This window comes from Bufo gargarizans, chromosome 6 (assembly GCF_014858855.1).
Source record: "Bufo gargarizans isolate SCDJY-AF-19 chromosome 6, ASM1485885v1, whole genome shotgun sequence".
Taxonomy (NCBI): Eukaryota; Metazoa; Chordata; class Amphibia; order Anura; family Bufonidae; genus Bufo; species Bufo gargarizans.
In genome coordinates this window covers 316311428-316324054 of record NC_058085.1, presented here as the reverse complement: position 1 = coordinate 316324054, position 12627 = coordinate 316311428, and the positions used below count along the sequence as shown (strand labels likewise).

The following is a 12627-nucleotide window of genomic DNA, read 5'->3' as shown; positions in this document are numbered from 1 at the left end:
TTGCAGTTGGCCCCTAATAGAACAGTCCTATCCTTGTACGTAACACCGACAATAATAGGACAAGTTCTATTTTTTTGTGGAACGGAAATACAGAAAAGAGTAATCTCAATAAAAAAAAATTGTGGACCCCTTGAAATGAATAGTTACGCATACGGTCGGCAAATAAACCAGAACGGACAAGGAAAGAAAATACCCTTTTTTATGGTGGGATTTCTTACAATCTCATCCACTTCGCCGGTAATGTACAACGCTGGGATTTGCCGTTATAGCCGCCACGTGTGAATTACCCGCAAAATGTCGTGTTCATGTCCAATTAGTGCATGTCCTATTAACCCTATAGGTCTCACAAAGACCAGCTCTATGTGTAATTGGAAGCAGTGCAATAATAACATTTCCCCCCGATGGCACATTGGTCAACACATGGCCCCCAAAGATCGCAGAATACTCAAAATGAATGGGGCCACATTCAGACTGACACGTTTCCTGAAATCCAGCAGCTTTACGTGCCTGGTAAGTGACCAACACACCGCAGCCCCACAAACACTAACCATATTCCAGTCAGTGCACAACAGTGCAGTACTCCTTCCCATTTCCCGCGCTGAATCCTACCTTCGCGTTTTCAGTTTTGGACCCTGCAGGCCGCCGTCTCTGACAGCGCGGGATGGTTGAATGGGCGGTCGCTAAGTGACAGCCTGTGTGCGGGAATGACTAGACCACAGCCGGCTTCTTGTCTCAGCGTACACAGTGCATGAGCCATGGAGACTCCCGGCGAGGACGAGCTGCTGGAGATGATGATGGAGAGAAGCTTCACAGACTTAGACGAGAAGGCCAGGGACAGGTAATGGTCTCGCTCCCTCCTTATGTACAGAGACCCCAAATAACTATAGACAGCCCACTCCTTATACAGAGAGAGACCCCCAGAATAACTATAGACAGCCCACTCCTTATACAGAGAGAGACCCCCAGAATAACTATAGACAGCCGACTCCTTATATAAAGAGAGAGACCCCTAGAATAACTATAGACAGCCGACTCCTTATATACAGAGAGAGACCCCTAGAATAACTATAGACAGCCGACTCCTTATATACAGAGAGAGACCCCTAGAATAACTATAGACAGCCGACTCCTTATATACAGAGAGAGACCCCTAGAATAACTATAGACAGCCGACTCCTTATATACAGAGAGAGACCCCTAGAATAACTACAGACAGCCCACTCCTTATACAGAGAGAGACCCCTAGAATAACTATAGACAGCCGACTCCTTATATACAGAGAGAGACCCCTAGAATAACTATAGACAGCTGACTCCTTATATACAGAGAGAGACCCCTAGAATAACTACAGACAGCCCACTCCTTATACAGAGAGAGACCCCTAGAATAACTATAGACAGCCGACTCCTTATATACAGACAGACTTCCCCCCCCCCCCCCCCCAAAAAAATAAATAAAAATAAAATAATAATACTGTGCGGCCATACCCTTCGATTGGCGTGGAGACACCGCTGCGCACTGCACAGCACAGTAGTGCAGCCTGATACCAGCGAGTATTGGGTCTGGTTTCCTTCACATGCCTTTTTTTTTTCTTTTCAGTCATAAATTGTACGGGGGTTTTTGGTCATGTTTTTTTTCCCCCAGCTTTTTTCATTCAGTGTGCTGACACTTCAAAAACTGCAGTTTTTTTCCTTAAACGCCGCATGTAACCACCTTTAGGCCAGCTTTACTTCTGCCGCGAAATCCCCTCTTTCTGTTCAGTATGTAGCTGTAATCTGCGATGGAGCCCCCCTACCAGAACCCTGCAGTAATGGGGTCCTTGGCTACTGTCCCACTCAGCATGACGACGTGTCTCTCCATGTCTTACTTCTCATTGTGTGGGGGGGTCTACGTGGACAAGACCTGACCGGCATCAGTAAATTATCTATGCCGGTGACCAGGAGTGCCATGGCTGGCTGGAATTTAACCCCTTAAGGATGCCGTCTTCCTTGTACTTTCTTTTATTGGCATGACCAACTTGGGTCTGTGACTTGGTACCGTTACAGCATTGCCAGATTTATAGTCCCCTTTTTTTTTTTTTTAACTTGTGATACATATAACTTTGGTCACTTTTTATTGCATTATTCAAGAGGTGAAATGAACAGAATAACAGCAGTTTTGTTAAAGGCCTCGGTCCACTGGAGGCCATTGGCAGACCCCCGTGCTGCCATGACAATCCCTCGGCACCCTGCGATTGCCTCACAGGGGGTCTGATGGGGTGAGATGGAGCTCTCTCCCTCTAATCACATGGATGTCGCAGTCAGCATTGATAACTCCGTTCCTGGACGTTAGAACAGGGTAACACAGCTGGCACCTGCAGGAAATGAGACGGGCACAGCTCCCAAGCCAGCAATAACTTCCTTACCACCCAGCCAGAAGGTCCTAAAGTGAGCTGGTGCTGGCACTGGTCTTCCCATACACACACAGCACTTGCCTGGGCTTATGAGATTGTACAGAAAGGTGCTAGGAGACACAAAGGGCTTCTGGGAAACGTAGTTTTCTCAGTGGGAAGCAGCAGTCACCTGCTGTGAACAGGAGCATCGGCCTGCTGAAGCCGAGACCACCAACAGCATTGCTGACACAACAGTGCTCCAGAAAAAAAAAAAAATACCTAGTAGTCATTGGCTCCTGAACTGAAAAATTTAGGAGCCAAATCTAATTTTTTGTCGCCAAATCGAAACCGAATCCAAATTTTGGTATCGTGACAACGCTACGCCGATCAGATTGGCGTAGGGTTGTTTTGATACCAAAATTTTGATAAGCTTTCGGCGCCATAAAAAAGTATTGCGATACTCAATACCGCGAAAAAATATAATAAAATACCAAAAAAAAAGCTGTGTGCATTTCGCATTTTATGAAACGTTCGGCCCATAATAGAACAGTCTTATCCTATTTTTTGGGGTGACAAGGTGACTAAAAAAATGTCAAATGCTCACCGCATAGGAGATATTTTTTAATAATTTAATAGTTTGAACTTTTCGGACGCAGCGCTATGTAATATGTTTGTTTATTTATTGTTTATATATTTTATATGTAAAATTGGGAAAGGGGGGATTTAAACGTAATATTTTAGGGTACTTTCACACTAGCGTTTTTCTTTTCCGGCATAGAGTTCTGTCCTAGGGGCTCAATACTGGAAAAGAACTGATCAGGCATATCCCCATGCATTCTGAATGGAGAGCAATCCGTTCAGGATGTCTTCAGTTCAGTCATTTTGACTGATCAGGCAAAAGAGAAAACTGCAGCATGCTACGGTTTTATCTCCGGCGAAAAAAAACAGAAGATTTACCTGAATGCCGGATCCAGCATTTCCCCCCCCATAGGAATGTATTAGTACCGGATCCGGCATTCAAAATACCAGAATGCACCCGCACTAAATCCGGACCCATTCACTTCTATGGGGCTGTGCACATGAGCGGTCATTTTCACGCATCACTTGTGCGTTGCCTGAAAATCGCAGCATGCTCTATGTTGTGCGTTGTTGCAGGCCCCATAGAAGTTAATGGGGCTGCGTGAAAATCGCAAGCAAGTGCGGATGTGGTGCGATTTTTTTCACGCATGGTTGCTAGGATGAAAGTCTATTCACTGTATTATTTTTCCTTATAACCAATAGCATTCTTTAATACAGAATGCTTAGTACAAGGTCAATATAATAAACATTATATACACCCCAGTATAATAAACATTGGTGGCGCAGTGCACCCCCCCCCCCAAATATAATAAACATTGGTGGTGCAGTGCGCCCCCCCCCCCAACACCCCAGTATAAACAACATTGGTGGCGCAATGTGCCTCCCCCTCAATATAATAAACATTGGTGGCGCAGTGGGCAGTGCCAATGAGGGTTAAAAAATAATTGGCTACTTTCACATTAGCGGTTTTCTTTTCCGGCATAGAGTTCCGTCACAGGGGCTCTATACCGGAAAATAACGGATCAGTTTTATCCCCATGCATTCTGAATGGAGAGTAATCCATTCAGGATGTCTTCAGTTCAGTCATTTTGACTTAACAGGCAAAAGAGAAAACCGTAGCATGCTACGGTTTTATCTCCGGTGAAAAAACTGAAGACTTGCCTGAATGCCGGCTCCGTCCTTCCGGGCTGCGCATGCACAGACCTTTTAAAAATGAGAAGGAAAAAAAACTGATTCGTTTTGCCTGATTACACCGGAAAAACGGATCCGGTATTGCAATGCATTTTTCTGACTGATCAGGCATTTTTCAGACTGATCAGGATCCTGATCAGTCTGAAAAATGCCTGATCAGTCAGAAAAAATGACATCCGTTTGCATACAGTTTGCCTAATCAGGCAGTCAGTTCAGGCAACGGAACTGCCTGCCGGAATCAAACAACGCAAGTGTGAAAGTACCCTAACTCACCTCCAATTGATCGTCTCCTGTTCTTCTCATCAAATAGCCGGCACCCGACCTCTATGACAGGGAGCTGCGATCCGATGCAGTTAACCCCCTCAGGTACCGCACCTGTCAGAGGTCGGATGCCGGCTATTTGATTCCGGCAGCCGCCTCCTGTATTTGTATTAGGTCAGTTATATAAGTTATATATAAGTAACAGGTCAGTTATCTTCATTGGTGGCACAGTGGCCACATCCCCTCCTCCTCCTCCCGTCTCTCTCCTTACTGGCAGAGGCGGTGGCAGCAGCACAGGGGGGGGAGAGACTCCTTCTCCACTGCGCTGCTGAGAAGAACATCGGCGACGGGGCAGAGAACTATTAGCTCCTGTGCCCCGCCGCTGCATTCAACTGCAGAGCAGCGGCGGGTATAGTCGCAAATGGCTACAAGACTAAAAAGTCTTGTCGCCATTTGTAAATTCTAAGTCGCATTGGCGAAAGTGTACCCCTTTAAGCTAATCTCTAGTGTAACATCAGAGGCCGCTTTGTGCTGGGTTGTTCTATATGATTTGTGTGAACACTTTTTCTATTTCTTTTCTGTAGGCCTCCTAAGAAAATTATTCCCAGGACTAAACTGTGCAGAGGTCTGCACAATAGATATTGTGTTCTGGATGTGAAGGAGGTGTATGCGCCCAGAGAGGAGAAGCACCTCACTATTACAGCTCACCAGGAGGGAGAAGACACAGAACTCTGCATTCTTAAGGATGACTGGTAAAAAAAATATACATCCTCAAAGGGAATGTGCCATCCAAAAATGACCTGCTGTTTAAATAACTTTTTAATGTTTAACATATTATTTATAAGCATTTTTTATTTCCTTTTTTAATTTTCTAAGTCAATATCTATATTTAAACAATAGAAAATTGGCTGGCTCACAGAAATTTGTTCACGGAAAGAAAGGGAAAGTGAGGTGTATAAAAGAGTAATTTATTGATATACGCTAAAAACAGGGGAAACAGGAGTGGAAACCTAATAAAACATTCCCCGTGTGGAGTGATGCAACACTTGAGCGCTCAGAGGACTAAGGCTGGGTTCACACCTGAGCGTATTTGATAAGCGATTTTTGCAGGCGTTTTTTATCGGGTGTTTTTAATGGGCGGAAACAAGCAAACGCCCATTTAGACTCATACCCGCTGAAGTCTATGGGCGGGAACGCACGACAATACGCCCCAAAGAAGCTCCTGTACTTCTTGGGGCGTAGGGCGTTTTACAGCGCGTAGGAACGCACTGTAAAATGCTCAGGTGTGAACCTAGTCTTAAACAAATAGGTCACAAGCAGCAGGGGTAGGCTGGAGATGGATATAAGCAAAAACCTACACCACCTGCTATCGCCCATGCTCAACTAGTGAGAAATGACCCCCACTTCGTTCAGATGGGTGTGATACTATAGGCACACCACTTGACGTGTACTGAGCTAAGGGGGTAACAACACCAGTGATGCACATATATATATATAACACTGCAGCCAACTATCAGGGGAGGGAACTGGACAGAGTTACCACAGTGCAATGTTGAGTCCCCCAGTAAGGTGTGTGTATATATACACGTACCACACAAGTATATTGTCACTGTGGGGCACTGTACATGCAGACCATACTCGGGATGCTCCCTAACCACCTGCCTGGTATATAATATTGGACGCAGATGGAGGGAAACACCCCAGGCCTAAGGGACTCGCAAGCTAAATAGCTAATCAGGCAGGTAGCTAAGCTTCATCGGAAGCAGCAATTGCCAAGGTGTAACAGCTCAAAATCTATCATCAGTAAGTAACTGCTCACAGAAATTTGCATCAACTTTTACTAATTGGTAAAAACATTTCACATAGAATATTCACATAAAAAACCCTTATAAAGCAGAAATAGACAAAAATAAACGTCAATTTTATATACTGTCCCTTTAAATTCGGAGCTCATGCAAAAATAATAAAAATATATAAAATAGCAGCTTCCTTATAGTTTGTTCGTTCTGGGCGTGTGATTAGTAATGTTACTTAGTATATTGTTGTACTGGCTTTCTTATGCTCGCAGCACGCTCTGTTGGATAATTAGGTTGTGTCCATACTGCGGGGCTAATTGTTATTAGTTTGCGGTTAGATAAAAATGCATACACGTATGCTCAGTTGATCCCAAGTTTGGTTGGTCCGCAACTTGTTTCACAGTTAAACACTATCGTGTGTTACTCACGGTTATGGCTGGTATGTACGCTCCCTCTATAGCTTGCCTCCTGTACTGCCAGTTTGGCTATGCCGCTTCTCAGAGCATGTTTCCTGGCGCATGTGCAGTTTGCCCACTGGGACGCCAACCTTGTACTCGTGTCTTTATTCGCCAAAGTATATCTTTGTTCACACTGCCCGTTCCTCAGCTGCTAAGCAGACGCGTTTCTGAACCATATAGTTCCTTCCTCAGTGGTATAAAAAATCATTATTTTTTTAAAATCACTGAGGAAGGAACTGAATGGTTTTGAAACACTTCTGGTGAGCAGCTGAGGAACGGGCAGTGTGAACAAATATACTTTGGCGAATAAAGACACGAGTACAAGGTTGGCGTACCTGTGGGCAAACTGCGCATGCGCCAGGAAACGCGCTCTGAGAAGTGGCATAGCCGAACTGGCAGTACAGGAGGCAAGCCTTAGAGGGAGCGTACATACCAGCCGTAACCGGCTAACTGTGAAACAAGTTGCGGACCAGTCAAATCTGGGATCAACTGAGCATAAGTTTTAAGCATTTTTATCTAACCGCAAAGTAACACCACAATTAGCCCCGCAGTATGGACACAAACTAACCATCTAACCGAGCATGCTACGAGCATATGTGCATGTATTTCTATTTAACCGCAAAGTAACACCACAATTAGCCCCGCAGTATGGACACAAACTAACCATCTAACAGAGCGTGCTACGAGCATATTAACAGAAGATTGTATAAGAAAGCCAGTACAACAATATACTAAGTAACATTACTAATCACACACCCAGAACGAACAAACTATAAGGAAGCTGCCATTTTGTATATTTTTATTATTTTTGTGTGAGCTGCGCACTTAAAGGGACAATATATAAAATGTACGTTTATTTTTGTCTATTTTTATGTGAAATGTTTTTACCAATCAGTAAAAGTTGATGCAAATTACTGTGAGCCGGACAATTTTTCATTGTTTTATATTTGTAATTTCACTGGGGGGTGGACAGTGGGCTGGGCTCCAGTGTCACCGGTGAGTATCCCCTATACTGTACAATATCTATATGTAAACAAAAACCATAAAGTCCTGCAGTTTTTTCACACTGGCCGCTAAGCCTAAGGCGAGTTTTCCGCGCGGGTGCAATGCGTGAGGTGAACGCATTGCACCCGCACTGAATTTTGACCCATTAATTTCTATGGGGCTGTGCACATGAGTGGTGATTTTCACACATCACTTGTGCGTTGCGTGAAAATCGCAGCATGCGCCTCGTTGTGCGTTTTCCACGCAATGCAGGCCCCATAGAAATGAATGGGGCTGCGTGAAAATCGCAAGCAAGTGCGGATGCGGTGCGATTTTTTACGCACGGTTGCTAGGAGACGATCGGGATGGGAACCCGATTATTATTATTTTCCCTTATAACATGGTTATAAGGGAAAATAGCATTCTGAATACAGAATGCTTAGTGAAATAGGGCTGGAGGGGTTAAAAAAATTCAAATTTAACTCTCCTTAATCCACTTGTTCGCGTAGCCCGGCTTCTCTTCTGTCTTCATCTGTGAGGAAAAGGACCTTTTGATGATGTCACTACGCTCATCACATGGTCAGTCACATGATCCATCACCATGGTAAAAGGTCATGTGATGAGTGTAGTGACGTCATCAAAGGTCCTATTCCTCAAAGAAGAGATGCCGGCTGCGCGAACAAGTGGATTAAGGTGAGTTAAATTATATATATATATATATATATATATATATATATATATATATATATTTTTTAACCCCTCCAGCCCTATTTCACTATGCATTCTGTATTCAGAATGCTATTATTTTCCCTTATAACCATGTTATAAGGGGAAATGATACAATCTACACAACCTTGAACCCAAACCTGCACGTCTGTGAAGAAGTTTGGGTCTGGGTACCACATTCAGTTTTTTATCACGCGCGTGCAAAACACACCTTATCCGGACACGCTTGTCTGCAGGGGGCCTAACAGTCTTGGATTGCATGGATTTTCCTCAGCATTTCCGAGCCAAATATCTCCTAAAGACATATGAATCAAGCACCTTTATAGTGCTATTAAGTGAAGTTGTTCAGTTGAGACAATATCACACTGTGATGCAGCCTTTAGTGTCCATAAGCCATAAATCAATCACCAATAATTTTATATAGTGGAAATAACGAGTGACACAAGAAAGATTATATCACTTCTTAGTCCAGTGAGAGATGCATTTGCACTCTACAAGATACAGGGGTTTTCTCAGGACAACCTCTATCACCGTGGACATAGATTTGAAACCTATTGGAGTCCATTTTGGGGGAGTAAGGCCAGTTCCACATGAGGGTGTTCAGTCCAAACAACACGCCCCATGTGGCAGCAGTATTTCCTAGTCCGAACACTGCTCTGTAGTGAACTAAAAGTATCATGAGGATTTGATGCTGTGAATTCCACTCTCACCCCAAGTCTACTTAACAGTTCTGACATAATGCTGTCACTACAGTTCAGTAGACCTGCGGTGCCACAGGGATTCACAGCATTCCAAATTATGATGCTGCGAGTTTACTTCAGAGGATACGATTTGGATTTTTTGTGATTCAGGGATCACGGTTGCGGCAGACTTGCGACTCATCTTCTATGAGATCACCGGAACACTGTGATGCCCTTGCAATCCTGGCAGTGGTCGTTGTGTAGCCCAAACCTCTAAATCGGCCTTGTTTCACAGTGTAATCAGAGGGCCACTTTAATTTTTCCAGAGCAGACATTAAAGCTGAGCTCACAGAGCGAGTTCCCGGACCGAATAAACTTATCTGAAACTGGCCTAAGAAGTGAGAGCCGCTGATAATCAATGACTCTCGATCTGCTAGACTCTGGTAAATTACTTTACCTTATTGGCGTCACGGCCATGTTTTGAATGTTTGGTCTGATACATTCTTCTTCCATACAGGGTTGGAATTCAAGTGAAACCGGGAGATGTTATTCACCTGGAGGGTAATGCAGCACTGCCAAATACATGGACTGTGGACAAGGATTCTGGATATATCATATTATTCCCTGACCTTCTCATATCTGGGACCAGCATAGCAAATGGTATTCGATGCTTACGGAGATCAGTGCTGAGTGAGAAATTCAAGGTTTGTTTCTTTAGTATGGATATGTATATAAAATTATTAACAAACAGGATAGGTGATAAATAACGGATGGCGGGGTCCAATTGTGGGGACCCTATGCAATCCTGGGAAGGAGAGATCTGCTGTTCCCCTTTCTCAATGGAGCGATAGTGCCCCTCTTTGTCCACCACTCCATTCTATTAAATAGACTGTGGTAGAGCTGAACAATTTTGCCAAAAAATAATTTTTCCCTTATGCCCATGATGGCACCCTTGAGAGACCTCCTCCATCCAGGACAGGAAACAGGAACTTTCGTGGAGAGCTCTTAAAGGGAACCTATCACCGGGATTTTGGGTATAGAGCTGAGGACATGGGTTGCTAGATGGCCTCTAGCACATCCGCAATACCCAGTCCCCATAGCTCTGTGTGCTTTTATTGTGTCGAAAAACTGATTTGATACATTTCAACACAATAAAAGCACACAGAGCTATGGGGACTGGGTATTGCCGAAGTGCTAGCGGCCATCTAGCAACCCGTGTCCTCAGCTCTATACCCAAAATCCCGGTGACAGGTTCCCTTTAAGGAAGGAGTTCCTGTTTCTTGTCCTATGGATAGGACTTCTATGTGGAGAGCTAGGATCAGGCTGCAGGAGCCCCTGAGGTGCAACATTCATAGTGGTTACCTGGTGCGTCCTAAGACTCCACTAGGAGCCGCCTCCTAAGTCTGGGGCCAATCCTTCTGGGTCCTGGATGTGTTCTGTTGGGCCAGTGTTCCTGGGCAGTCCCAGCATAACCAGGAGGTGATGCTGGCACGCTGGATCCTCCTGGCGATGTTCAGGAGGTCCGGAGCCTTTTCTTTGCCTTCCTCCCGGCCTTGAGCAACTTACAGAGGCAGGGGTATTTGGAACGCATGTGGCTACAGTGAAGGAGCGTTCCAGAAGTAAGGGAAGATACATCCTCTGCTGCAAGGGCCGCATGGGAACGCCAGCAGGGACCCGACCTAGGGTTATTAAACCCTTCAGCGCACGGTTAGAAGAATCCCAGCCAGCCTGCAAGCATCTGTGGATCCACTTATGGAAAAAACACTATCCTGGTCTGGTACAATGGATGAAGAGGCTAGTTAGCGTGCTGATGTCCAGGAGGGTCATGATGCCAGACCGGTATTCCTGGTGGGGTAAGGGAGTCAATCCCCACCTTTTTATTTCTTCCTTCAGTGTCTAATAGGGGCTTATTCTCTTATTTTATTTTAGAATATCAAAGAGGGCCCTAGGAAAGCTACCACTAAATCTAAAGGAAGAGAGTGCTGTATGCAAGAAAAAACTCGCTCCTTCCTGGTCTGTTAGGTCAGCATTTTGCGAACAAGGTCGGAGAGGAGGAATCCCTGTCACTACTTCAGGGTATCAAAGATGTTGTCAATTCTGAAGTTTCTGATTCAATGAAAATGTTTAAAAAGTGCCTCACTTCCTCGGGCAAGCAGGGTTACTCTAATATAGTATCCAATTCAGAGTCTTCAAATGAGAATGAGCAAGGACAAATCCTAGAAGATTCAAACTCTTCCTCAGATGAAGAAACCACGGGTAGACCTTTCATTTTCTCCTGAGGATACAGATTCCTTGCTCAGGGCTATTAGAGCCACTATGAGGGTGGATGAATGTAGGGAACAAAAATCTATTCAAGATATAATGTTTGGTGACCTGGGGCAAAAAAGATCAAGTCTTTCTGTTAAAACGAAAATATAAAATATTTAAATCAGAAAAAGTGGGGAAAAAAACACGCCTGCGCCGAATACTGAACGGCGTGAGATTTCACCAGAGCACAGGGCTGGCAGATAGATGCGAGCGCTGCCTGGCCCTGTCAATCAGGACTTGGAGGGAGGCGACAAAGGTGGGAGAACGGAGCCTCTAGGAGCAGGAACAAAGCTTCCCCCCCCCCTTGCTCCTAGGGGCTAATTAGCATATTATAAAAGTTTGATTTCTGGCGTAACGAGGGCATAGATAAAAGTAGGAATAGGCTAGTTAGGTTTATTTGACACTGGCACATCGCTAACGTGAGCTAGCTTAATAGGGTTAAATCTGGTGACAGAAATCCTTTAAAAGCTCTCCATGAAAGTTCCTGTCCTGGATGGAGGCGGTCTCTCAAGGGTGCTGTCATGGGCTCATGGCAAAAGGATTACCGGTAAGTGTAATCCTGTTGTTTTTTTTTTTTTGTTTGTTTGTTTGTTCACCCCCCCCCCCCAAAACCCTATTGGCGATTTGAATCTTCATTTTCCTATTTTTGGTAATTAAACTATAATGACAAGACTATATAGACTTACAGTATGTAGACCGGCGGTACAGGGGGGGGTGTGTGTGTGTAATAAATACCGTATATACAGGCAGTCCCTGGTGTGACAAAGGCCCCTCTTTTGAGTTTGCCACGAGTACTTGGAGAGGACTACTTGCCAGCCTCTTACCATGTGATTACGGTCCCATGTTGAATGTACCTGTTTTATGTTCTAGCTGCATAGTTATACAAGTACAGGTATTTTTCTACCATGTGGCTAATGGAGTCTGGCCTCTGTCCCCTGTCCCTGGGAGATGTGGATCACTTCTTAATTGTCTCCAGGACAAAAGACTGTGTAGGACCGGTTTTGGGCAGAAAAGCAATCAGTACAGCCAGGCCAAAGAGACTTTTACTAACTTTTGAACCCCTGGTCTAGTTTGTGCCATTTCGGGATGTTAAATGTCTGTGTACTATAAGGGCCGCTTAACACGAGCGGATGCCTTGCGTGGCATCCGCTCCGTGACAGAGTGCCAAGACCCGCTGCAGACTGCAGAGGCACGGGGCAGTAACATGACTGTTAATGCTCCGTGCCTCTCTGTGATCTCTTTACTACGAAATCACAGTGACAACTGTGATTTCG

At 44.7% G+C, this 12627-nt stretch overlaps 1 protein-coding gene across 1 annotated transcript in view; it reads left to right on the top strand.

Moving 5' to 3' along the window:
• Positions 1–703: 703 nt before the first annotated feature.
• Positions 704–12627, top strand: part of DNA2 (DNA replication helicase/nuclease 2) — a 105204-nt gene continuing 93280 nt past the window's right edge. The window contains exons 1-3 of the mRNA XM_044298652.1: positions 704–838; positions 4987–5154; positions 9564–9750. Coding sequence (XP_044154587.1) covers positions 756–838; positions 4987–5154; positions 9564–9750 — 438 coding nt within the window. The 5' untranslated portion in view covers positions 704–755. The remainder of the gene's footprint in view (positions 839–4986; positions 5155–9563; positions 9751–12627) is intronic.